We start from the raw sequence: 27,500 nt of genomic DNA, 5'->3' as shown, positions 1-27,500 counted from the left end.
GGTCTTTTGTTGGGTAGGGAGCTGGAAGATGGTGTCTGTAATGAGGTCATGCTCAGCACACATGCCGAGAAGACGCAGCCCATTATCTTTGCAGCTCCCATGCTCCTGGTTACTAATGAAAGGGCTCCATATTGCGGAATCGCTTCCGATGTGGGCGTTAAAGTCGCCAAGTATTATCAGTTTATCCCTTGGAGGTGTGGAGGAGATGAGTTCATTAAGCTGTTGGTAAAACTCTTCTTTAACTGTTTCCTCCGAATCAAGAGTAGATATCAGGGTCAGGAAGTTTCCCTTCGGGAGAGGGATGCGTAATGTTATTAGGCGCTCGTTGATGGCTTTAGGTACGAGGTTGTGGGCTCTAACAAGAGTTGTTTTTATAGCGAAGCCCACGCCATGGATCCGGCGTTTTGGTGCTGGTTTCCCTTTCCAGAAGATGGAGTAGCCAGATCCTATCTCGTCGATTCTTCCCTCGTCTGAGAGTCTGGTTTCAGAGAGGGCCGCTATGTCTATGGAGAAGCGGGCAAGCTCTTTGCAGACGAGTGCCGTTCTCCTCTCAGGCCGATCGCCGTCTTCTAAGTCTAGAAGGGTCCTGACGTTCCATGTCCCGAGGTTCATGGTTGTGTTGGTTTTGTGGTTGTTATAATTATTCCTACCGCAATAGTGGGCACCCGCTGTTTGCGGTATACCAGCCAGGCATCAGTGTCCGTGATGGGGCCCGATGTTTGACTCACCTTTTATAGGGTTCTCCCCATTTTGGGGTGGGCAGCGGTACTCCTAAAAAGGCCTGTCTATTCACAGATGCAGGACCTCAAGCCAGAGTCGCCATCCTTTCTCCAGCATGCGGCCATCACACATCTGCCGCCAACGTGCAAATTGGAGGCTAAGGGCTTCTAGCTTGCCAAGCCTGCCCCCGTCACCTCCTCTTCATCGCCGGAGGGCTTGTTAGGGTAAGTGATAGACAGGAAAAAGGGAGGGTACAAGGATGATGTGATTCACAAGAAGGAGGTCATCTGAGCCAGCCTTATCTACGAGGCGTTTAAGGTGATCCACAAGGCGCTACTTTGTGTTGCACTCACTTCAGATGTCACCATCCCCTGCGGCAAAGCTATGTTTGACAGGCAGGTTCAGTGTGACACCCCGCAGCGGGTTGCCGACAAACTCCATCCTGTGGACAGTCGTCTTATCGCCTACCCGCCAGGCGAGGTTTGAAATTAGATTTCCTTCTAGCACTTTGCCTAAGGAGGCATACCCTACAAGGCAGCAGGGGGGACTGATTATACCGTCAGTCACTCGGTCACTTGCATGCATTTTGTAAATCAACAGGGGAGACCACGGGAAGGTAGCATGCAAGCAGTTAGGTGGTGTATATATATATATATATATATATATATATATATATATATATATATAATATATATACATATGTATATATATGTATATATATATGTATACGCACACACACACACACACACACACACACACACACACACACACCACACACACACACACACACACTGAATGGTCCCCAGTGCAGATACTAATCTTTTTTTTTTCAACCACATTAACTTTTCACTTTTAATTCCTTGTCATCACGATCGAGACTGACAATGCGCTCGACGGAGACATATGCGGAAACTGATACGAAGTGAAGCCAAGGACTCGAACCCCAGCTTAGACGTACCAAAGTGACAGTGACTAACCACTGCGCCATCAAGAGAGATATAAGTTGAGCACAATTTCTTATATTTGTATGCTCGAGTTACATACATATACACGAATCTTAAGCTCAACCCATCCCCACTATGATGGTACAATGGTAGTATGTGCGCGTGGGCGTGTTATACACACACACTGAATGGTCCCCAGTGCAGATACTAATCTTTTTTTTCAACCACATTAACTATTCACTTTTAATTCCTTGTCATCACGATCGAGACTGACAATGCGCTCGACGTAGACATGTGCGGAAACTGATACGAAGTGAAGCCAAGGACTCCAACCCCAGCTTAGACGTACCAAAGTGACAGTGACTAACCACTGCGCCATCAAGAGATATATAAGTTGAGCACAATTTCTTATATTTGTATGCTCGAGTCACATACATGTACACGAATCTTAAGCTCAACCCATCCCCACTATGATGGTACAATGGTAGTATGTGCGCGTGGGCAAGTGTTATACACACAAATTGAATGGTCCCCAGTGCAGATATTAATCTTTTTTCAACCACATTAACTATTCACTTTTAATTCCTTGTCATCACGATCGAGACTGACAATGCGCTCGACGGAGACATATCTTAAGCTCAACCCATCATAGCGGGGATGGGCTGAGCTTAAGATTCGTGTATATGTATGTAACTCGAGCATACAAATATAAGAAGTTGTTGTATTCTTCCACGTAATGTTATTTGGTACAGGTATGTCGATGATATACTATGCATTTGGCCACTTGCTCATAGCTTGGATAATTTTTTTTTTTAAACAATTTAGTACCTTCTATAAAATTTAAAATTGAGACAGAACAAGACAACAAATTACCCTTTTTAGATGTTACTATTCACAGAAAAGAAAGGTACTTCAGGTTTGATGTTTTTCGTAGACCCACTAATGTTTTGTCATATGTTTACTATTATTCTGCTCAACACCTGAATACAAAGATCTCAGTTTTTTCCTCCATGTTTTTTAGAGCTTTTAGAGTTTGTAGTCCTGAATTTTTAGATGAAGAAATAAAAAGGATTTATGAAATAGCATCAAACTTGAAATACCCAAAACATGTGATAGTTAGATCAAAATACAAGGCCAGGAAGTCCTACGACGATTCTTCCCCAAAAGATCCTTTTAATAAAAAAGAATCTTTTGGTCCTTCCCTTTCATCCCAATTTGGTGAAACTTCCTCGTGTCCTTAAAGTTTTTATCGTTAATGTTGTATTTAAAAACAATACAATCAAAGAACTTCTTATCAAGAATTCGCCTGATAATTCGGCGGGTTGTGTCTACACTATCCCTTGCAAGAATTGCAATTCTTACATTGGTCAGACTGGCAAGGAATTAAAATCTAAGTTGAACCAGCACAAGTGGGATTTTTGCTCACATTAGAGACTACATCCATTGCATTGATTGGGACAATTCCCAAGAAATTGTTTCATGTAATTCTTATTTGGTAAGGAATAAAATTGAATAGTGCCTCATTAAAAAAACTTTTAAAAATAATCTCAATTTAAGCACTGGTCTTTTCAAGCTAGATTTGTCATCAATCAAATTGTAGGACAATGTCCCAAAGCTCCGCCTTAGCAATCTTGTGAGACCTTTCATCATCTATGTCAATTGTTATCTATTTTATTCGTTTATTCATTGTTATTAAGTTTTATTTTCATAATTTCCATTTTTGTTTATTTGTAAAACAATCCTTATGTATTTATGTTTAGATGATTTTGTCATCAATCAAAAGCTCCGGCTTAGCAATCTTGTGTGACCTGTTATCACCCGTGTCAATTGTCATCTATTTTATCAATTTATTCTTGTTATTAAATTTCTATTTTTATCATTTATATTTTTATTTATTTGTAAAACAATCCCTACGTATTTATGTTGAGGGACCTCTCCTATTCTCTACACTATTGTATTTATAGCTGTACTTTGTGATACTATGTACTTTGAAAATGTCTTAAATAGACGAAAATGTTCACTATTCCGATCTTTGATTTCCTCGTGGTTTCAAGAAAAAAAAAAATATATATATATATATATGTATATATATATATATAATATATATATATATATATATATATATGTATATATATAATATATATTATACATGTATAATGTATATATATAACATATATATATATGTATATATACATGTATATATATATAAATATATATATATATACATATATATATAAATATACATATATATATATATATATAATATATGTATATATATATATAAATATCTAGGACTATTACACAGGACGTGCGCACCCAGATCCCTGGGTCCGCTAGCGGAGGCCATTGCTTTCTTTGTAAACTAACATTTTATATTGGACAAATATATCAAAACTAGAATATATATATTTGTATATAGGACAAATATATCAACTGTTGACTTATTCAATGCAGTATAAGTTAATATAAACTTTTATAGTGAAATAAGAAACTATTTTTAAGGCACTGTTATGCTTTGAAATGCCAATTTTAGCCGGACTTAACAGGTATTATTGTATGAGGTAAGTTGACACCAGGGTTGGCGATTTTTTTTTATCTTTTTAAAAAAAATAAAAAAATAAACAATTTTTTTAAGTCAGATTTATTTGATTTAGTTTTTTTTTTCATAGATTTTAAACATTGTGGGATTGCTATCTGATATGCGATCTGATTGTTAAAGGACATTTTTAGCATATCAATATAAGGAGCAGTGTTATATAGACTTGCCACAAGTATACAACGAACGGTATAAGCCGTATGTGAGGACGGTATGCTCAGGTTCACTTGATTCCTCCAAGAGTTTTCTCATCTTGATGACATTTACTGCATTGTCTGTCACAACACTTCCAATGTGACAACCAAAATCTTGTTCAGGCTTCTTGATCGAATTTTGTACAAGTTGTAGAAGGTATTCAGCAGTGTGAGGTTTCCCTGATGTGTCTATTGTGTCAACTAAATAAATCTGACCAGTGGATGTTGTTAGAGTGACACATGTTATGGGCTATGGATGTTAGACCACCCATCAATTGAAAGACATACAGTTTCATTATTCAGGTCATCTGCACACTTTTTATATTCCTTTTCATACACAAGATCCAAGTACTTATCAGCAATATCTTTTCTGGATGGAGAAATATAACCTGGCCTCAGGTTCTGAACCATCTTGAGAAACTGAGGATGCTGAACAAGACAAAATGGTGAATTTGTAGCAAATATAATTCTTACAACTTCTTTGTCCAGATTTTCCTTTTGAGAGGCTGAAGTTTTTATGATAAATCTGTCCAGAGGTGTTGATGACTTTCTTTTAGATGAAAATGATTTAGCAGAAGTGGCGGCTGTGGAGGAGTCTGATAGTGACCTTTTTAATGGTGGAGTCAGGTATGCAGATAATTCAAGTGGAGCCGATGATGAAGGGATTGAAGCTGTTGATACAGATCCTGAAATGGAAACTGAAAATTTTAGCATATTGCATAATTTATAAATGAATAAATGAATGAATGAATACAGTGTGATTTAGGGTACTTTTGAGTACAGTAGTTATTATTTTTAGATAATGATCATATGCACACAAGCCACTAAATTATTTGGAAATAATTTACAGGATATGAAATAGGTGGGCTTGGAATTCAGCCCACACAGGATTCAGTCCACTTTTAAATTCACTAAAAATAATGGGTTAGTTGGGTTAGGTTAGGCTAAATCCTGAGCTGAATCCCATGTGGGCTGAATTCCAATGGAACCTATGAAATATATTACACAATGTTGAATGAAATGAATAACAATCATCTAGGCCCCAAAGTTGAGTGTATACACTATATTATAGTGATATAGTCATTACCCAAATTTAGAAGTAATGGAGTTGAAGTATCATATTTTTAGGCCTTCACATTTTTATTGCACATGCTCTCCATTGTTCACGAAATTTATATAGTTGCGTATGAAAAAGGAGAAATGCACACAATATAAGTAAAATTATTTACAAGGGTCATCCATTTCTTCTGTATGCTGTGGCTGACCTTGTCATTTATCTCTGTGAGATTTCAATCTTGACACAATGCCCTGTAGTTCCTGGCTGCAGTCTTTGCATTTAGCTCGGTACCCTTTGCCAGAAGTTGTTGGTAGTTTTTCAAAATAATTCCGGACAGGATCATTTTTTCTGCCTGAAGGAACCACTCTGCCAGGCCCAGAAGACATCCTTCCTGGTTGATTCCAAAGCAACAACTTGTTGAAACTTGTTGTGGGCTGCACAGTGATATATACTTCATATAGGCTTATACCGTTCCTTGTATACTTGTATATAACACTGCTCCTTATGTTGATATACTAAAAATGTCCTTTAACAATCAGATCTCATATCAGATAGCAATCCCACAATATTTAAAATCTATAAAACAAATCTATTTAAATCAAATAAATCTGATTTAAATGAAAAAATAGATTTTCTATATTTTTTAAAAAGACAAAAAAAAAAAAAAAAAAAAAATCGCCAACCCTGGTGTCCACTAACCTCAAACAATAATACCTGTTAAGTCCGGCTAAAATTGGCATTTCGAAGCATAACAGTGCCTTAAAAATAGTTTCTTATTTCACTATAAAAGTTTATATTAACTTATTGAATAGTCAATAGTTGATATATTTGTCCTATATACAATGTTGGGTTTCTTGTTTTGATATATTTGTCCAATATAAAATGTTAGGTTACAAAGAAAGCAATGGCCTCCGCTAGCGGACCCAGGGATCTGGGTGCGCACGTCCTGTGTAATAGTAGTCCTTTATATATATATATATATATATATATACAGTATATATATATATATATATATATATATATTACACACACACACACACACACACACATACACACACACACACACACACACCACACACACACACACACATATATATATATATATATATATATATATATATATATATATATATGTATAACGTATATACATGTGTGTATATATATATATGTATATATATAATATATATATATATAGTATATATATAATGTATATACATATATGTGTATACACTTGTGTATATATATATATATATACATGTATATATATATATATATATATATATATACATACATATACCAAAGAAAAAGGCATAGAATCCACTCCCACCCATTCCATTTCCTATACATTCCACTCCCCTCCACCCTCCTCCCTCCCTCTTCTCTTGGCACCTCTTGGATGACGGGTCATCCCTGCATATATATGTATATATAGATATATATATATATATATATATATATATATATATATATAGGTATCTATATATATATATAGGTATCTATATAGATAATTAAAAGATAAGTTAATAATGATAATACTCATGGCAAGATGTATGATCCCTATCTATGTATATTATTTGGAAAAGGGGCCCAGACTTTCAACCAGTGTGTGATGAGCAAGAGGGGACGATGATCCAGTAATTGAATGCATGTCGACGCGTTTATGTAGGGGTTGCACCATAAAGCTTCCTTGACACATTTAAGATTTTCGTCAAATGTTGCCAGTTTTAAAAGCTGGGAGACGACTTCGTTGACAGTATTCCAGACTTGTCTATGGAGATTTTTACAACGTGTCTATAATTCGTATGGTTTTAACTTCTCTTAGTTCGGCATTCAGCTTCTCATTATATGCCGCAAAGGTGATTTGACATCTGGAGATTCGAAAAATTTAGTTATAACCTAAGCCTTTTCTACTAACAAACTAACTCGAGTCGCTGTGACGTCAACCTCGTTGTTTACATTCTGATGTATCCATATGCGTGCACTATAAAATGCCATGCTGCGCTGTCATCGTGATCAGTTATCTGTCATACTTCGTGTGTAAGCAAGGTTTTATCAAGTATTAAGCTCGAAAATTGTTTATTGTGTCGCCGCAAATTGCAAGTGATTCGACGAAACATTCTGCTTTGGAAGGACTTCATTTTCATTCTTTTCCGAAAGATCCTGTTCGCAAAAAGGACTGGATCATTCGATGTAGACGGCACGAGTCATGGAAGCCTGGATTGATAGCGAAACTCTGTTCGAAACATTTCGAAAAAAAAATGTATATTTGGGGCCCTGGCCTTGCCGAGTCACTAGGAATTAGCATGAATGCCAATCTAAAAGCAGATGCAACACCGAGAATTTTTGTCATCGAGAAGACCCCCAGGTTCGGCAAGCAAACGTCGTCGAAGGAACACTGCTATTGAAAAAAGACGACGCCTGGAGGTAGGTGTATCAGTGTGTATAATGTGTATAACTAGGCCTGTGTTATTTACACTGTCATTGGCAATCGTTAACAAGCATGGTTAGGCTTGGCTAATGATTTTTGGGCTAGGCTTAACCAGATTAGGGGTTCAGTCATGACATAGGCTAGCTAGATCTGTAGGCCTATGAATAAGATCACCCTACTCCACCAGGGTGACAGACATGACCATGATGACAGGGCCTAAGACCACCTTCTGTCAATTGGAGTCAACCAAATCAAAATCAGGTTTTTTTTTAGTCAAACAAGTTGAATCTACCCCCCACCAATACCCCAGCAGGAGTTAAGCCTAATTAATTTGAACCAGGAGGGAAGAATTCGTACTGATATAGACCTAATAAATTTTTGGCTGTTACAAAGTGGCTATGATGGATATTCACCTTTTCCAAGTACCACTACCAGCGAAATTGAGATGGAATGTGAAAGTGACCATGGTGACAGTGCCAGGCATATGACTGATGGCTTCTTTTCCCCCACAGCAACCACTTCTTACGGCAGATAATTTTATGGACATGTCTGTGAGTATCCTTTGCTAGCCTTCCTCTCCCCTTCAGTCAAATTATTTCTCTAATATCTTTGCTACATAGGCCTGCTTTATTGTAACTTATCACAGATAAAACAATTTGTAATTCATGAATCTTTGAAAATGTTGCCTGTAAATATGAAGCTTGGCATCCAAATCCGATAAATCTTATTCACTCGACGTGAAGTCAGTTTCGTATCGCTGGCCATGTCCAAGAATGTAAACGACAACCCTTACGCCATCAGTTGCCCTAGCGGTGGAAAATGTAACTACGACATTGAAAAGTTCGTCTGCTATCATGCACTTTAAGATCATACTATTTGGATAGAATTAAGACTACAAAATGCTAGAAACGTGCATTTTTGTGTTCTAACTTCTAAGTTATATTTTCATACATGAAATGAAAAATAAAGAAACCCAAACCTTCTCAGTTGACCTTTAAACAAACACTTAGAGCACTTGCCCAGTGGATGCAAAGTTGGTCCAGAGGGAGACAACAATATCCCGAAGGCTAAGGTCGGTCGGATCCTCTAAAGGTTGGACTAGGCCACTATTGAACAGATAATGTAGGTCGTCAGCATGAGTAATCCCTGCAAAAGAAAATCTTAGCCTATGCGCAAACTGAAACGCAGATGAATCAAGTAACGCAGCACAGAGCAAAGGCAGGCTTTCTGTTGTTGAACTGAAGTACAGTTTGAACTTCTCTCTCACCTGATATGCTACTAGATCTACTACCTCAGTTTTTCAAGTAAAAGAGAAATTCAAACTGTACTTCAGTTCAGCAACAGGAAGTCTAACTTTGCTCTAATGTGTCGCCTGCGTCTCTGATTGCGCTTAGGATAAGTTTGTAAGTTTGATTGCTATGCGATCGTTGAACATACCGGAAAACAAAATTAATTCTGAAATTAGAAATGCTAGCTTGTACCAAATACATATATTTTCTATTTTTACCAATTCACATGAATATTGTTTACAGAATGTGTTACAGAAAGTGTACGTAAACCAAAATTCGAATCCAACAAGTACGGGTTAGGCCAAGATCTATATACACCAGGTCTAACCGTTTGAGCCGTTCTGCGCAGCTTCTGACGTCATCTGGCTGCTTCCGTTTTCTCTTTGTGAAACACTGAAGAAAAATGTGAAACGCTAAGGAAGACTGGAATTATTATATTTCCCCCCCGTTATCTCTCTCTCTAGCTCATTGCTATTATCAGTGTGTGTGTGTGTGTGTGTGTGTGTGTGTGTGTGTGTGTGTGTGTGTGTGTATGTGTGTATGTGTGTGTGTATTTATATACTTGTATTTTACGGGAAGGGGAGATATCGTCGTGTGTGCTTATATGTGTACACGTACACATATGTGTGTGTATGTGTGTGTGTGTGCGTGTGTGTGTGTGTGTGTTTATATACTTGTATTTCACAGGAAGGGGATATATCGTCGTGTTTGCTTATATGTGTACATGTTCACATGTGTGTGTGTATGTGTGTGTGTGTGATTCATCTTGGTTTTTTGGATCACGTATTGGACTCGTGATCGACAGTTATTTCCCTCCCGGAAGAGAGCTCAGAGCTCGTATGTCCAATCTATGAACTTACACGCACACACATCTCTAACTCCCCGCCCATGAGAGTTGGAGTAACGACTCGAAGCGCAGTGATACTGAAAAAAAAAAAATCAACCCTGGGCAGGATTCGGACCAGATACCGCCGATACCTCGGCATAATAAGACTGAAACTCTACTAATCGCGCCACCGAGTCGTATGTTCATATTGAGGTGTATGTGTATTTATATACTTGTATTTTACGGGAAGGGGAGATATCGTCGTGTGTGCTTATATGTGTACACGTTCGCATGTATGTATGTGTGTATGTGTGTGTGTGTGTGTGTGTGTGTGTGTGTTTATATACTTGTATTTTACGGGAAGGGGAGATATCGTCGTGTGTGCATATATGTGTACACGTTCACATATGTGTGTGTATGTGTGTGCGTGTGTGTGTGTGTATTTATATACTTGTATTTTACGGGAAGGGGATATATCGTCGTGTGTGGTTATGTGTACATGTTCACATGTGTGTGTGATTCATCTTGGTCTTTTGGATCACGTATTGGACTCGTGCTTGACAGGTATTTCCCTCCCGGAAGAGAGCTCAGAGCTCGTATGTCCGATCTATGAACTTACACGCACACACATCTCCAACTCCCCGCCCACGAGAGTTGGAGTAACGACTCGAAGCGCAGCTAGACTAAAAAAAAGATTCGACCCTGGGTAGGATTCGAATCAGGTACCGCCGATACCTTGGTGTTGATGGCTGACTCTCAACCAATCGCGCCACCGAGTCATATAAACATTGTAATGTGTGTGTGTATTTATATACTTGTATTTTACGGGAAGGGGAGATATCGTCGTGTGTACTTATATGTGTACACGTTCACATGTATGTGTGTGTGTGTGTGTGTGTGTTTATATACTTGTATTTTACGGGAAGGGGAGATATCGTCGTGTGTGCTTATATGTGTACACGTTCACATGTGCGTGTATTTCCAGGTAAACGATGAAAATTAACATTTGGCTTAATTCCTCTTTGGTTTGAGCCACAACCTTTAATGGTACAATAAGCCATATTGTCAAGATCTATATATACCGGTATATATAGGTCTTCATTGTCAGAATATAACTAATTGCGTGGAGCGGTGCGAGCGGAGGCAGCGACATGCCCGTGCAACGGGACGCGCGAACCCCACTTTGAGCAGCCAGGTGACATCACGGGCCCGCTGCGCCAACACTCGAAATTCGATCGGAAGTGGTTAGACCTGGTATATATAGACTTTGGGTTAGGCTACTGCTACGTGTTCTGGCAGTACTGTATATGAGTCAGACGTTGGTCTGCATATAATTGCATTTTTATGAGTATTTGGATAAAAAATCACTAACAAACTAAAAACTCCTATCAACAACCAACCTTTAGACAAAGAGAGAGAGAGAAAAAAGAAAAGAAAATACTGCCATACGCTTAGACATCCAGCGAGTCCAACTCGGAACGCGCACACACACGTAAACAACTCACAACTGCGGAGTTTTTGAGCCAATGCCGGATCTGTCTTGTCCATGTCTATGAAGTCCGAGAAGGATCGATGACCCCGATATTCAAATTCATAAGCATAGACTGGGTGATAGCGACTGCTCAGCAATGACACCCCATCGTGGCCTATCATGAAGGCCACGGTGCTGTAGATCTGGAAAGAAATGTTTGTAGAATATCCAAGATGTCGGAGATATCCCGTTTCAGTGATATATCTCCCACTCCTATTAGGTCAGTCGTTCAACTTCCAATTTACTATCCTTCTGGGCAAATAGAGTGTCCGCATGGCATCTTAATTACAAAGGATTACAAAGGCGGAGCATGCCGGCAGGAGACCTTTTGATTCATAACTAGGTCGGATGCGAAAACATTATAATAATGATAAATAAGTAAATAAGAAAAAATAATGATATAGATAATGATAAATAAAATAAATACATAGGTATAGTTAAATAATAAACAGGTAAATAGTGGATAATAATAATTTGACAGATAACTAATATTAAATGAAAATTAAGCAAATAAACAAACATACCAGTAATAACAAACAAATAAATTATATAAAACAAATGGCAGGCATTACAGCATCTTGCTTAGGTGTTGATCTAAACGAATCTTACAGCTTCGAACTGAACTACATTGCACTGTCTCTGCAGGAAGTTCATTCCATTCATTAACTACACGGTTGGCGAAGCTGTTTCTACCCACTTCCAAATTAAATATATTTCCTGACAGTATGAGACCATTATTTGTTGTCGGATTCTCATTCCTTGGTTGCGATCCAGGTATCATTCTGTTATGCAGTCATTAGACTACAATGGAACATTTGTGCATCAGGTTTAATGAATTCTGTTTTTGTTTCACGAGAAATGCAAGTCACCGGAAAATTAGTTGTAGCCTGTCACATTTCTGTGGAGAGCTTCCACCTCAGTGAAAACTTAATGTGGAGGCACACTGCGCATTTCTCGCAAGCATGTTACTTGCTCTTGCTACTTCGGTTACGATCTTTTATTTTTCAAATTTCCAAATGTCATATTACTCTTGTGTGAGAAGCCGAATGACGAACTAAGAGAAGGTAAGTCTATACGAATGTTAGACACATTGTTGATGGTCTTACGGAAGTCTAGAATATTGTAACTAAAGTAGTTTCTACTTAAATGGAGTAGTAAAAGCAAGTAGCATACTAGCCTAGTGTGCTGCCACATTTAGGAGAAACGGAACACTGTGTCTGCTTACCTGTGTGATCGCCTCGGCGTCTTTGTCGTCAAAATTGACGTTTCCGATGATGCGCTCGAAAGCTCGGGGCAGGTCCTCCTCCATCATTTGACGAGATCTTCCTTTCAAACCCAATGACATCGGCACGATGGAGAAGTTTGCGATAATCTTCTCCTTCAACTCAGCGTTGGAGAATATGACTGCGGGAGGAATGGGCAGTTTAGAAACGACAAACGTAGAGTATAACCACGCTCAGCCAATTGATCAAAGTTTTATTTTGCCTGATAAAAGACCTGGTGGACTTGTACGGCCTCCCGAATAAATCTATTGTAATCATTTCCAATAACGTTTTCAACCAGGTCTCAAACCTTGTAATGTCTAAAGGCGTTATCACTCTGGGCGATTTTTCCTCCCAGTGTTGGAGTAGATTTGCAGCCCGCAGCTTTTGGGAAGGAATCTTATATACTGGAGGAAAATAATTTCCCTCCAGCTAATAAAATTATATTCTCTGTTAATTATTGAGAAAATAGAATAGTATGTCACAGCAATTTTATGGCGGGAAAAGTGCTGGAGGTGGGCGGTACCACCGATGAATTGGAGGTTGGAAGAAAAATAGCCTTAATGTAGCCGACGTCAGACAACTATTTTCTTTCATAGAGGCGGTCACCATACTAAAATAAGTTGGGTAATGTATGACGCTTGACTTACACTGAGAAATAGTCGCTCCCTCGTCTTTTACAACCCCTGAGATGACAGGAACTTTGTGGAAGTTTCCAGAACCCATGAGGACTTCAGGTTGGTTGGGCAGGAAGTTCCCGTCGACCCGTGGAGTCATTAACACCGGTGTCAACAAAAACTCCTTCAGGACAATAGAGAAAGTTTGACACTTTAACATCTCTCTTGTTTTCTGGTAGTTCAAACCACTTACAATTATCGTCATAGATAAAGGAAAAATCAGATATGTGTCTGGTACAAAAAGGGAGGCCTATATGATTAAGCAAATTGGTTATATGTAAAGCTGAACGTATAAGAAGACATCAGTAAATTTTCAATAATCATATTAATTCAGTGTACCCACGCTAGTCAGGCGGATATGCCCCTTTTCGTTGAATCTCAGGTGATACCCTGTAGAAAAGACAATGGTGCAATTACAAATAAAACTTCAAAGTAAATTACTTACAAACGTATTTGAAAGAGCCAAGGAGAGGGTCTCTGCAGGTAAATTTTCTTTCTGCATGCATTCAAGAAAATCTTGGCTTCCATTTTGGAGTGAGCATCCTACAGAGTGACCTAAGTGTCGAGCCACCTCTCCGTGTATGTCTCCAATTGCCCAGTGGTTCAAAGCGCATCCAGACTGCATGATGGCGCGGGAAAAGAGACCTGAAGGGTGGAACATGTTAGATTATCATCGACAGATATTTCAGGGTTATCTTATTCTGAGTAACTAGTTCCTTATTATTAGTGTATAATAAAGAAATCCAATTAAATATGAATATTATCAACGGTGTGATGCAAACTGCGTGACCTTTAGCTTCAGGTATGAGCATTTGAAAGTTGACAGAAGCTCCTCCGGCACTTTCTCCGAAGATGGTGACGCGGTTCGGGTCGCCACCGAAGTGGCCGATGTTTTGCTGGACCCAGCGGAGCGCCAGCGTCTGGTCCTTGAGCCCAAAGTTGCCCGGGATGACCAAATCCTCCGTCGACAGGAAACCTTGAGGTTGAAAAGAGTCAAAGTTGGCGACAAAAGCCTTTATCCACATCACAGTTGAAAAGAGTCAAAATTGGCGACACAAGCCTCTATCCACATCACAGCTAAAAAGAGTCAAGTTGGCGACAGAAGCCTCTATCCACATCACAGTTGAAAATAAAGTTGGTGCCACAAGCCTCAGTCCACATAGCAGATTCGCATATTCATTTTGCCGAAAGAAAACTAGTCTGGTAAGGTTTCAAAGCAAAGGAAATCAACATACTCTACGAAATGCATTTGAGATGGGTACATATACATACATACATATACCAAAGGCTTTTTCCCCCTTACACGGGGGGTAACCAAAAAGAAAAAGGCATAGAAACCACTCCCACCCATTTCATTTCCCATATATTCCACTCCTCTCCACCCTCCTCCCTCCCTCTCATCTTGGCACCTCCTGGATGATGGGTCATCCCTGCATACTGTCGACTGCCCTGGGTCAGAAGCAGTGTCGCAAGACACAGCACATCCACAGCAAGGCCGCTTCATAAATTCGGCGACCCCCCCTTCTCCGTCCCCTCATGCAGGAAAGGAGAAGACGGGGAGAAATCCCTTTGGGCTGCGTCAAATTTTTTCTCATACATACTTCCTCACCCCCCATCCCCCACCCACTCCCCCTCATGCATCACAGCCTCATCTATACACAACCCTTCTCCATTCACCCCTATCTTCTGTCCTCTCCCGTCCTTCCTCAAACATTCCTCTCTTTTGTAAAGCCCCTTTCACCCCATCTATCCATCTCATCCTAGGACGCCCCCTCATATTCACTCCTTCCACCTCCGCCTTCCACACTTCTTTTACTAATCTTTCTTCACTCATTCTTTCCATGCGTCCAAACCATCCTAATGCTCTTTCATCAACCCTATCTCCCAGCTCCCTTTCCACCCCCATTCTCCTCCTCACCTCCTCATTTCTCACTCTATCTAGCCTAGTAACCCCTTTCATACTTCTCAGACATTTAATCTCAAACACATTCAAACTCCTTCTCTCTTCCTCTCTCATGTTCATGTTTCTGCCCCGTACATTGCTGTTAGCACAATCACTCCTTCATATAACCTCTCAGCATCCATTCTCAAATGTCTATTTCTCATTACACTTTTAATCCACCAAGGCATTTACTCACTTCTCTCAATCTATATTCTACCTCCATCCCCACTCCTCCCTTTCCTGTCACATTCGCACCCAAGTATCTGAAACTATCAATTTCCTCCAGTTTCTCACCCTTAATGCTCACTTCCAGCCTGCTGTCACTCTCTCCCCTTGTACATCTCATCACCTTACTTTTGCCCACATTTATCTTCAGCTTCCTTCTTTCACACACCTTCTCAAACTCTGTCACTAACTTCCTCAATCCCTCCTCTGATCCTGCTACAAGCGCAGTGTCGTCAGCAAACAACAACTGGCTCACCTCCCACTTTTCTCTATTTTCTTTAATCATCTCCAACCCCTGACCCACCCCTTGCATTCACCTCTCGCACCACCCCATCCATGTAGAGATTGAACAGCCAGTTCACTCGAAGTACCTCCTTACCTTCTGCCCTTTTCCTCTTTCTCCACCTATTCTCCACTCTCAATTTACCTTCTGCCAGGAAATGATCTGATATTCCCCCACTCTCTCCCCTTAGAACATGTACAGCCTTAACTCTTCCTACCATACTCCTGGTCACCACTATATAGTCCATTAACGCTCTCTCTGCCACCCTTCCATCCACCACCCTCTCCCATGTGTACTTATGCTTGACTTCCTTCTTAAACACTGTATTTGCTATCATCAACTCTCTTTGAAGACACATCTCCACCATCAATTCTCCACTACGATTTTTGCCTCGAACTCCATACTTCCCAACCACTCCGTCAATTGGTTCATTTCCTACTTTAGCATTAAGGTCTCCCAATACAACTACATTGATATTTCTCCCTAATCCCTCTATGCACTCATTTATATATACCCAAAATGCCTCCCTTTCATCTACGTTCTTCTCACTACCAGGCCCATACGCACTTATAAAAACCCACATCTCCCTTCCCAGCTTCACCTTCATCCACATCAACCTTGATGAAACTGCCTTCCACTCCACTACCCGCTTACTTATATATTCACTTACTAGTATAGCCATCCATTCTCTCCCTCGTCCCCTCTTCACTCCTGAGCACCTCCCAACTACACTACCAAACTCTCAGTTGCCCTTTCCTTTCATTTTAGTTTCATTCAAAGCCAGTACATCTATCTTTCTTCTCAGAAACTTACTGCCTATCACTTCCCTTTTACTCTCATCTGTACCACATCCCCGCACATTAAAAGACCCAAACCTTAGGGTACTGGTTGGAAAACTCCCAGACCCTCTTATGCCTTTACTTTCTTTTTTAGGAATGTCCCCTTTTGGGGCTACAGGTAGCAGGACTCCTATTCCCATCCTCCGTCTCTTTTTTGTCGCCTTTTACGACTCAAGTGGAAAGACTTGGTGACAGTATTCTTTTCCCCCACCACAGGGTAGGTAGGCGAAAAAAGGAAATGAATATTCAGAGAAATGGTACAGGACAGTAACAAGGGGTTGGGGGACAGCATAACGGAGGGACAGTCGTAGTATAAAAGTGTCATCATTTCTCTATGTACAGAGTTTTCCTCTATCACAGACAAAATGATGTTTGGCTCTGGTGTGTTGGGGCGCCCCATATAGACCCTAAAGTATCAACTGCATGCTACTTAGCCACAATAACATGCCACAATAACATGCAGCCAATACCCCAGACGGGGTACTACACTAAATTTTTGGTGATGTCCGTCATCTTCATACTTCAGGAAAATGTGTAATTTCTTTAAGTTGGGACGGTACCATTTACAAAAGACTTTCCTGCGTAGAAAGGAGCCATGCCCTTGGTCCAACTTACTGGTGGACTGCCGTCAACTCGACCTAACCCGCTCCGCCAGCAAGCACCTAAAGAAAGTGTGACACCTACCAAAAATGCCCAGGCGGTACTGAATAACGACAAGGATGACATCCCGCTCAAGGATGGCGTGGGGAGGATACGAGAAGCTTTCTCCTGCGAAGAAGCCCCCACCGTGAATCCAGACCATGACGGGCAGTCGGGCTTGCACCTCCACCTACCGGAGCAAAGGAATTAGACGTATGGCAGAATTTGAAGATTCCGTTATGCATAGCTTCTTTTTCATTTGTTCCATCATCAATGAAATAATCACTCATTCACTCAATCCATTAGTCAGTCAATCAACAAAACAACCAAGTCTGCTGCTGAACACGGACCCCAACCAAACTTTTTCATGGATTGCACGATCACACCAACCTCAGATTCATAACTTCTGCAACACTTTCTCGTCTCTCCATCGTTTGTCTGGCTTCTCTTTTCCATGTTTTCCATCTCGCGGCGTCCAGTCAGCGAGATGGACACTCACTGCTGGCAATCGGAGACCAGATCTGTCTGGCGGCCTCAAGACCAGATCGTACTTTGGATGGAGTTCCTTACCAGTGTTGTTAGCGTTTATATCGGGATCTGGTGTACAGTCACGTGTGTAGTTTAGTGTCATTCACTTTACATTAACATTCGAGAGTAATCGAAGGCCTTTGATATACGATTTACCGATTATCTCTGACAAAAGGATCTATTGTACAATCACATTGTGTGGGAGAACGATAATTAATTACTAGTTGGTATCGCAACGGTCTTAAAGTTCCTTTGAATATGAACTTAATGCGAATGATATAGAACTACACACAATCAAGTACTTTGATCTCGTATGTAGTATGGTACTCTTTTTTCAGTCACTTTGGTACCCTAGGCTGTTCTTTATAGTTGTCAGTAGACAGTTCCATTCTGAAGAATCTTTGTAAATAATATTATGTAAAAATATTCCTTTTCAGCAATTGCCATATATCATGTATATTCTGGTCTTGCAAACAATCCATAGTAATCTCATATACAATGTTATCTAGAAATATTAGACACTGTAGCGAGCGACAAACCTTGCGCGGTAGGATTTGTTGAAGTCACCCCTTCACTTGTCGCAATATGCATATCTTTATCAATTTATTATGTAAATGATATTCCTTTTCAGTCCTATATCATGTATATTCTGGTCTTGCAAACAATCCATAGTAATCTCATATATAATGTTATCTATTACCAAAAGCCTTTGCTCGAGTTATTGGGTGCTGCAGTGGTAACGCGCTGGCTTTGTATTAAGCAGAACGAGCCCCGCCCAGGCCAGTGAACTTAAACTATGAACTGGGGAGGTTACTGCCGTGGCTGGGCACGGTGGGAGGTTGAAGTTTGCCTCGGCTGTTGTTCTGAGATTCTTTGAGGAGATTGATAACGGAAATGAAACCCAGTAACTTTAATGAATGTTGTTATCTGTTTCTCTAGGTGCTTTTAGTATATAGCAACGATCGATAACATCTGTATAAGTTAAAAAAAATACTAACCATTCTTTCCTGTACCTGACTTATGACCAGCAATCAATGGTTACAGCATAGCAGTACATATAATAGCCTTGAAGACTTACCGTGGGAGTGTAGACGTTCAGGTAAAGGCAGTCCTCTTCTCCATCAACCGTTTTCACTCCGAGGAAGATGAGATCATAGGGCTGTTGGATACATCTGGGAGGATACGACGAAGCATCACGGATCCCCTTCCATCTCCCAGCCGGTTCTGGATCCTGGAGGAAGAGTTACCGCTTCGGTCTTAGAGAAATATTATGCGAATAAAATCGACATCTACTTTAAAGTTTGTTCAAAATGTGACGGTGCCAAAGTTCCGTGTAGTTCTGTACTTACTTCTCCTTTTTATCAACATTTTGTCTTTTTTCCTTTCTGGCTGCTTGAATCTTATCATCAATAACAAGTTGTAATATTTACAACAAGGAAAATTAATATTTACTTTGAATATACTAACGAAAGCCTTTGGTGGTTGGAGTAGTGTTTGTCAAGAGGCAGGGTTCGAATCATCGTCACCTCGACCACCGCTAAAAGTAGCAGTCTATCAGTTTGCTTGGCCAACGACCTTGCACAAGTGATAAGAGAAAAATCGAATGAATGACAGATTTTCAATAATTCAAAAGCGAACTGCATCATGAATCAAAAAATCAATTTTTTTTTTCCAATAATTCAAACATGAACGAACTAGAGTACTAGAGAACGAACTGGCTCCCAAGAGAAAACAAAAGTCTACCACAATCTTCTCCTGTTTAAAGTTTTGATAAGAGCGTTGACCACTTGTTCTGCTTTGCCCATATCAGGTGATCCTACCACCATGACACCTCAGGTGAATATGTATCTTTTTGATGCAAAACATAAAGGAAAATGCTTTTGTCTCAGTTACCGAAAAGTTTGAGGACCAAATAATCTTAATTGGTCTTTTTCTTTGTCAACATAGAAATTAGAGAATTCCCTCTGTTAATGTATTTCTTCCCAACCAGAAATAAGTGTTTTGGACATTAACATTCATAAAAGAAAGATCAAGAGGAGTGTAGTTAAAGCTATGAAGGTTCTTCAGATTGCGAAGAGGCAGGCTGAACAGATTGTGTATCACCCAAGATAGGTTGCACCACTGATAACAGTGTACTTTTGAGCTCTATCGACCAGGAACACAGAAAATAAGGGAGGTGCTTAGGACAGGGATTCCCAGAGCAGGAATCACACACACAAAAATACAAGCAAACATAAACAAATAGATAAATAATTCGACAGACTGGTTAATGATATATATATATATATACATATATATATATATATATATATATATATATATATATATATGTACATTGCTCCCCGTTTGTGTGGGTTTTCTGTACACTGTAAAAGAAAGATGGTCCTCATTCCGTATTACTAGGATGTCTAAAGATGGCAGTCTATTATCCACCTCCCATTCAACTTTAAATCCTATATTAGTGGTTAAATTGTTGAGCTTTTCAAAGAAAACATCGAAAGAACCCCACTCGTCATCTCAGATCGTAAAGATGTCGTCTACGTACCTGTAACAAAACATATCTGGTGGTAATGTCCTGCAGAAGTACTGTCTCAAAATATTCCATATACAAGTTTGCTAACACAGGGGAGAGATTGGATCCCATAGAACAACCGAGCTTTTGTTTATAATATTGATCTTTAAATGAGAAAGCATTTGTGTTAGCACATAATTCCGTTAGTTTTATAATTTTGTTGACGGGGATTAGAAGTTGTTCCTGATAATTATGTTGTAATGTTGTTTCCAGGAATGTCAAAACCTCAGCTACATTTATGCAAGTGAACAATGATACTACGTCAAGACTTAGTAATTTTCTCTGGCTTGGTAAATGATGGCTCTTAATCTTATTTATAAAATCTTCTCCGTGTTTTATCCAACACAGTGGGTTTTTGTTGAGTTTTACGAATGTGTTGCGGCATTAATTTGTAGTTATATATATATATATATATATATATATATATATATATATAATAAATAGATAAGTGAATACATAAACAAAAAATCACGGACTCGCTTCTCCATGCTTCCTTGGAATGGTTGACTAATATTTTGAAAGAAATCTGTTTTCACGTTACTGATTTTTCTCTTATGATTTTGTCTTCCTGATTTCTCATTCAATATTCAAAATTTACTTCCTCTGAACTATGTGCGCCAACCACTCACAATTTTTTTTTTTTTTTTTAATATCATTGTTCCTTTGAAATTCCAAAGCGAACATTACCTAGAATTCATTCTTCCCGCTCTACTCGCCATGAACTGTCAATTTTACTCCCAGACCATGTGTTTAACTCGGTTGATTTTTCTTTATTTTCTTAATTATCATTATTATCTATATATCTTACTTATTCATTTATTTATTTATTAGTTTATTTATTAATTTTTGTTGTGGGTTGTGGGTGGGGAGTCCCTATTTGTCCAGTTAGGCTTGTTGCATACGAATAAACTTTTCACCATGCGCCGTCCACGACACGACGCCGTGCTCTCAAAGAACCATGGGTGGCTATGGACGTTTTTACACGTCACAACACCGTGTGAAGTCGTCCATAGACACCCATGGTCATTCGAAAGCACGACGTCGTGTCGTTAACCGTGCACGGCGAGAAGTCGATAGTTTGAAACGAGCTTTACCCGACTTGTTCTTCATTACGATAATGATGACGATGATGGTGCTGACGAAGAAGAGAATGATAATAATAGTTGGTGATGATGGGATATAAGAAACAAGAAGCCTCCCCCCCCCTCTTATTATGGGGGAAAACTCCTTTGGTATGGGTATGTAGGTCTCAATTTCCCAACACATTCAACACTCACTTTGAACCGGAGAGGACCCACGGGCGGCTTGGCGAAGGGAATGCTCCTGAAGGCGTAGAAGCCACGTCCCTTGACGCTGTTCTCCCTCACGCCAGAGAGACGACCTTGGAGGATTTCCACTTCGAGTCTGTCGTCGCCAACCGCCAGAAGACCCGTTGTCAAGGTCAAAACGGCGATGATAACGAACTGCAGCATGGTGGCAACTATCGATAAGCCTGAAACACGTTCAACCTCTTCAATAAGAGTCGAATTCTCGCCGGCAGCATTAGCTGCCTGACGTACGATGATGCATCACAATACTTGCATTATAGAATATATAATTTAAGATGTATTACTCGTTCTCTTTCATTCTGAATATTAATAACCACAGAAAATATGATCAAGCTAGTTCATAGAATATGAGGGCATTTAGATACAACTACAAAATAAATATAATCAAGACGCCGACGTCGGCATCCTCATATAACCACTCGCTCCTCATGACGCCAACATAGGCTTCATCTTATCGAAGGGGTCTGGCTCAGGCATTTATTCTTGGGAAATGAGATTGTGTAATTCAGTTTTTTAATTATATTTTGCAAATTGTTGTTGTTGTTGTTGTTCCCTAGACTGTCTGTCCGAGCAGTCCCGTCTCCCCAAGGAATGCCATAGCCGAAACTGGGTTTTCCCACAAATCCTTTATAGAGTGTATGTTGTGTTGTTTGCGTACATGATTGTGTATAATGCAGTCTTCCATTATGTGTTGTATGGTATGGGGTGAAGTGTTACATCCTGGGCAGCTGTTCACAACGCGGTCATCCAGCCTCTTCTGGTAGCTTAGAAGTGCTGGGTTGATTCCGTAACTTTGTGCTTGCAATTTCTGAACAAAACTACAGTACTGCACCAGTGTGGTGAAGGATTACAAAGGCGGAGCATGCCGACACGAGACCTTTTGGTCCATATCTAGGTCGGATGCGAAAAAAATCATGATAAATGAATAGATAAAAACTATAGTAATGTAAATAAATGAAATACATAAATAAATGCATAGGTATAGTTAAATAATAAACAAACAGGTAATTGTAAATAATAATAAATTGACATATAACTAATAATAAATGAGAATCAGACAAATGATAACAAAACAAAAACAAATAATATAAAATAAATGCTAATCATTACAGCATCTTACTTAGGTGTTCATCTAAATGATTCTTAAAGTTTCGAACTGAACTACATTGCACTGCCTCTGTAGGAACTTTATTCCATTCATTAACTACACGGTTGGCGAAATTGTTTCTACCCAGTTCCAAATTGAATCTATTTCCGGACACTTTGAGACCATCCTTTCTTCTCTGAATACACACACGAATGAAACTTGGAACTTGAACAACAACAACAACAACAACAACAACAACACACACACACACACACACACACACACACGCACACACACACACGCACATACATGCACACACGCACACACGCACACGACTCGGTGGCGCGGTTGGTAGAGTCCCCGACTGTCACTACGGCGGTCCGGGTTCGAATCCTGCCCAGGGCTGAAACAATTTCAGTATTGCTGCGCTTCGAGTCGTTACTCAAACTTTCGTGGGCGGGGAGTTGGGTTTGTGTGTCCGTATAAGGTCACAGTATTACCCATAGATCGGTCAAACGAGCTCTGAGCTCTCTTCCGGAAGGGAAATAGCTGTCGTTCACGAGTCCAGCACGGGATCCAAAGACCAATGTAAACACACACACACACACACACACACACACACACACACACACACACACACACACACACACACATTGTATATATATATATATATATATATATATATATATATATATATATATACATATACATACATATACCCAAGGCTTTTTCCCCCTACACGGGTGGTAGCCAAAAAGAAAAAGGCATAGAAACCACTACCACCCATTCCATTTCCTATATATTCTACTCCCCTCCACCCTCCTCCCTCCCTCCCATCTTGGCACCTCCAGGATGACGGGTCATCCCTGCATCCTGTCCACTGCCCTGAGTCAGAATCAGTGTCGCAAGACACAGCACATCCACAGCAAGGCCGCTTCATAAATTCGGCGACCCCCCCTCTCCGTCCCCTCATGCAGAAAAGGAGAAGACGGGGAGAAATCCCTTCGGGCTGCGTCAAATTTTTTCTCATACATACTTCTTCACTCCCCCCCATCCCCCACCCACTCCCCTCATGCATCACAGCCTCATCTATACACAACCCTTCTCCATTCACCCCTATCTTCTGTCCTCTCCCGTCCTTCCTCAACAGACATTCCTCTCTTTTGTAATACCACTTTCACCCCATCCATCCATCTCATCCTAGGACGCCCCCTCATATTCACACTTTTCACCTTTGTCTTCCACACTTCTTTTACTAATCTTTCTTCACTCATTCTTTCCATGTGTCCAAACCATCCTATTGCTCTTTCATCCACCCTATCTCCCAACCCCCTTTCCACCCCTGTTCTCCTCCTCACCTCCTCGTTTCTCACTCTATCCAGCCTAGTAACCCCTATCATACTTCTCAGACATTTCATCTCAAACACATTCAAACTCCTTCTCTCTTCCTCTCTCATGTTCCATGTTTCTGCCCCGTATATTGCTGTTGGCACAATCACTCCTTCATATAACCTCCTCTTAGCATCCATTCCCAGATGTCTATTTCTCATTACACTTTTTAATCCACCAAGGCATTTACTCGCTTCTCTCAATCTACATTCTACCTCCACCCCCACTCCTCCCTTTCCTGCCACATTCGCACCCAAGTATCTAAAACTATCAATTTCCTCCAGTCTTTCACCCTTAATGCTCACTTCCAGCCTGCTGTCACTTTCCCCTTGTACATCTCATCACCTTACTTTTACCTACATTTATCTTCAGCTTTCTTCTTTCACACACCTTCCCATACTCTGTCACTAACTTCCTCAATCCCTCCTCTGATCCTGTTACAAGCGCAGTGTCGTCAGCAAACAACAACTGGCTCACCTCCCACTTTTCTCTATTTTCTTTAATCATCTCCAACCCCTGACCCACTACCCTTGCATTTACCTTTCGCACCCCCCTATCCATGTGAAGATTGAACAGTCAGGGCAACATAACACATCCCTGACAAAGTCCCACCTTTACCTCAAACCACTCACTCTCTCCATTTCTAATTCTAACGCAAGCTCTACTACTCTCATAAAAACTCTTGACTGCTCTTAACAGCTTTCATCCTATCCCATATATCTGCAGTACCTCCCACAGTGCTTCCTGTCTACCCTGTCGTTAGCCTTTTCCAGATCCATAAAAGCCCAAAAACATCCTTACCATTTCCTATAGCTTTCTCACATATCTGTCTTACCACAAAAATTTAATCTACACATCCCCTACCTATCCTAAAACCACACTGTTCCTCACCAATTACTACCTCAGTTCCTCTACTAATCCTCTCAATCAAGACCCTCCCATAAACCTTCCCAACTACACTCAACAAGCTGATCCCTCTGTAACTACTACACTCACACTTGTCCCCCTTTCCTTTGTAAAGCGGAACTATACAGACACTCCTCCAGTCCTCTGGCACTCTACCCTCTCTTAAACAAACATTAAATAACCTCACCAGCCAGTCCACCATAACTGTACCTCCTTTCTTCAGACATTCTGCATGGCATCCATCCAACCCAGGTGCCTTACCTGCTTTCATCATCTTAACAGCTGCTTTCACTTCATCCTTCCCTATTTCTCCTCCATTTTCCTCACTCATCACTCTCATTTTCTTAGGGCTTCCCACTGTAACTACCTTCCCCTCCCTATCCTCCTTCACATTTAGCAACTCCCTAAAATACTCTGCCCACTTTCCTCTCACTGCCTTCTCTTCCATTATCATTTCTCCATCTGCACCTTTTACCTTTTCTTCTCTACTTGATTCGTCTCCTCTTTCTCCTTTAATTTCCTTTCAAAACATCTTTTTATTACTTTCAAAATTTTCTATCATACTCTTACCCCCTTTCACATCTGCTCTCCTCTTTGCTTCCTTTATCTTATGCTTAACTTCCCTTCTCTTTACTTTGTACCTCTAATACGATTCCCTCGTCCTAATTTGTAGCCAATCTATGAATGCCTGCTTCTTCTCTACACCTTTCTTTGCTTCCTCATCCCACCACTCACTACCCTTCTTTCTATTTCCTCCCGCCCTCCTTGTTCCACACACCATCTTTGCACACCTTATGACTCCCTCCTTGAACCATCCCCATTCCTCCTCCACTCCTAGTTCTACTCTATCCTTTACTCCCTCCCACTCCTCTTTCAGCTTCTTCTTATACTCATTCTCCTTTTTTCTCCCATTTAAGCAGTTCACTCTAAGTACCTCCCTACCTTCTGCCCTTTTCCTCTTTCTCCACCTATTCTCCACTTTCAATTTACCTTCCATCAGGAAATGATCTGATATTCCCCCACTCTCTCCCCTTAGAATATGTACAACCTTAACTCTTCCTACCATACTCCTGGTCACCACTATATAGTCCATTAACACTCTGTCTGCCACCCTTCCATCCACCACCCTCCCCCATGTGTACTTATGCTTGACTTTCTTCCTAAACACTGTATTTGCTATCAACTCTCTTTGAAGACACATCTCCACCATCAATTCTCCACTACGATTTTTACCTGGAACTCCATACTTTCCAATCATTCCGTCAATTGGTTCATTTCCTACTTTAGCATTAAGGTCTCCCAATACAAATACATTGTCATTTCTCCCTAATCCCTCTATGCACTCATTTATATCTACCCAAAAAGCCTCCATTTCCTCTACTTTCTTCTCACTACCAGGCCCATACGCATTTACAAAAACCCACATCTCCCTTCCCAGCTTCACCTTCATCCACATCAACCTTGATGAAACCTCCTTCCATTGCACTACCCACTTACTTATCTCTTCACTTACTAGTATAGCCACCCCTTCTCTCCTTCATCCCCTCTTCACTCCTGAGTACTTCCCAACTACATTCCCAAACTCTCAGTTGTCCTTTTGTAAGAGGCCGGTAGATGAAGGTAGATAATTCAGTAGTGAAGACGTAGGTGGGAGAACGAATGCTAATAAGGTTATGAAACACTGGTGTATTGAAATGCTGAGTCGAGGATTGTTTAGTCACCGACAAGCGACAATATCTGAGTCAGACTCGCGTTAGCTCGGCATCGACTGTTTTATAAACAAGACTGGAGTCGCCGTTCTGTCTGTGTAAACACGGCCGACTGTTTGTAAGAATTGCTGATGTAATCAAAACGCTCTGTGAGCGACAGACCACTTGCGCGATGACATCATGCTTGCAGCAATGTTACTGGAAGGACTGTAACAGCCTCTCGGATTGGAGGTAAATGGGTATGAAAATAAATATTATTGGCCGAAGAGAAAAAGGGACGCCCTTAAGGTGTGGCACTTGTTTTGAAAAGTAAAAGACTATTGGACGAATAAAAAGTGACGTCTGAACGAAGGTGGTCTGACGTATTGGAGAGAACCTATATTTATGTTGGCCTATTCTTTTTTCTAAGCCTTTGCCTGTTTGGCCTATATATAGAAAAAAGAATAGGCCAACATAAATATAGTATTAGAACGGGGCAAGTGTCCAGTGGATTATTTGTCCACCAAAGGGATTATGGTCATAATATTGA

General features: G+C 40.3%; 1 protein-coding gene across 1 annotated transcript in view; it reads right to left on the bottom strand.

The window, feature by feature from the left end:
* LOC143026646 (juvenile hormone esterase-like) overlaps positions 1 to 27,500 on the bottom strand; it is a 60,200-nt gene that overhangs the window by 26,080 nt on the left and 6,620 nt on the right. Inside the window, exons 2-10 of the mRNA XM_076187399.1 lie at positions 21,830 to 22,044; positions 19,059 to 19,211; positions 17,498 to 17,642; positions 14,315 to 14,500; positions 13,970 to 14,169; positions 13,498 to 13,648; positions 12,811 to 12,989; positions 11,560 to 11,728; positions 8,959 to 9,085 (exon numbers count right to left, since the gene is read on the bottom strand). Coding sequence (XP_076043514.1) covers positions 8,959 to 9,085; positions 11,560 to 11,728; positions 12,811 to 12,989; positions 13,498 to 13,648; positions 13,970 to 14,169; positions 14,315 to 14,500; positions 17,498 to 17,642; positions 19,059 to 19,211; positions 21,830 to 22,024 — 1,505 coding nt within the window. The 5' untranslated portion in view covers positions 22,025 to 22,044. The remainder of the gene's footprint in view (positions 1 to 8,958; positions 9,086 to 11,559; positions 11,729 to 12,810; positions 12,990 to 13,497; positions 13,649 to 13,969; positions 14,170 to 14,314; positions 14,501 to 17,497; positions 17,643 to 19,058; positions 19,212 to 21,829; positions 22,045 to 27,500) is intronic.

This window comes from Oratosquilla oratoria, chromosome 1 (assembly GCF_046742065.1).
Source record: "Oratosquilla oratoria isolate Oo_2021 chromosome 1, ASM4674206v1, whole genome shotgun sequence".
Classification (NCBI taxonomy): Eukaryota; Metazoa; Arthropoda; class Malacostraca; order Stomatopoda; family Squillidae; genus Oratosquilla; species Oratosquilla oratoria.
This window is presented reverse-complemented; position numbering and strand designations above follow the sequence as displayed.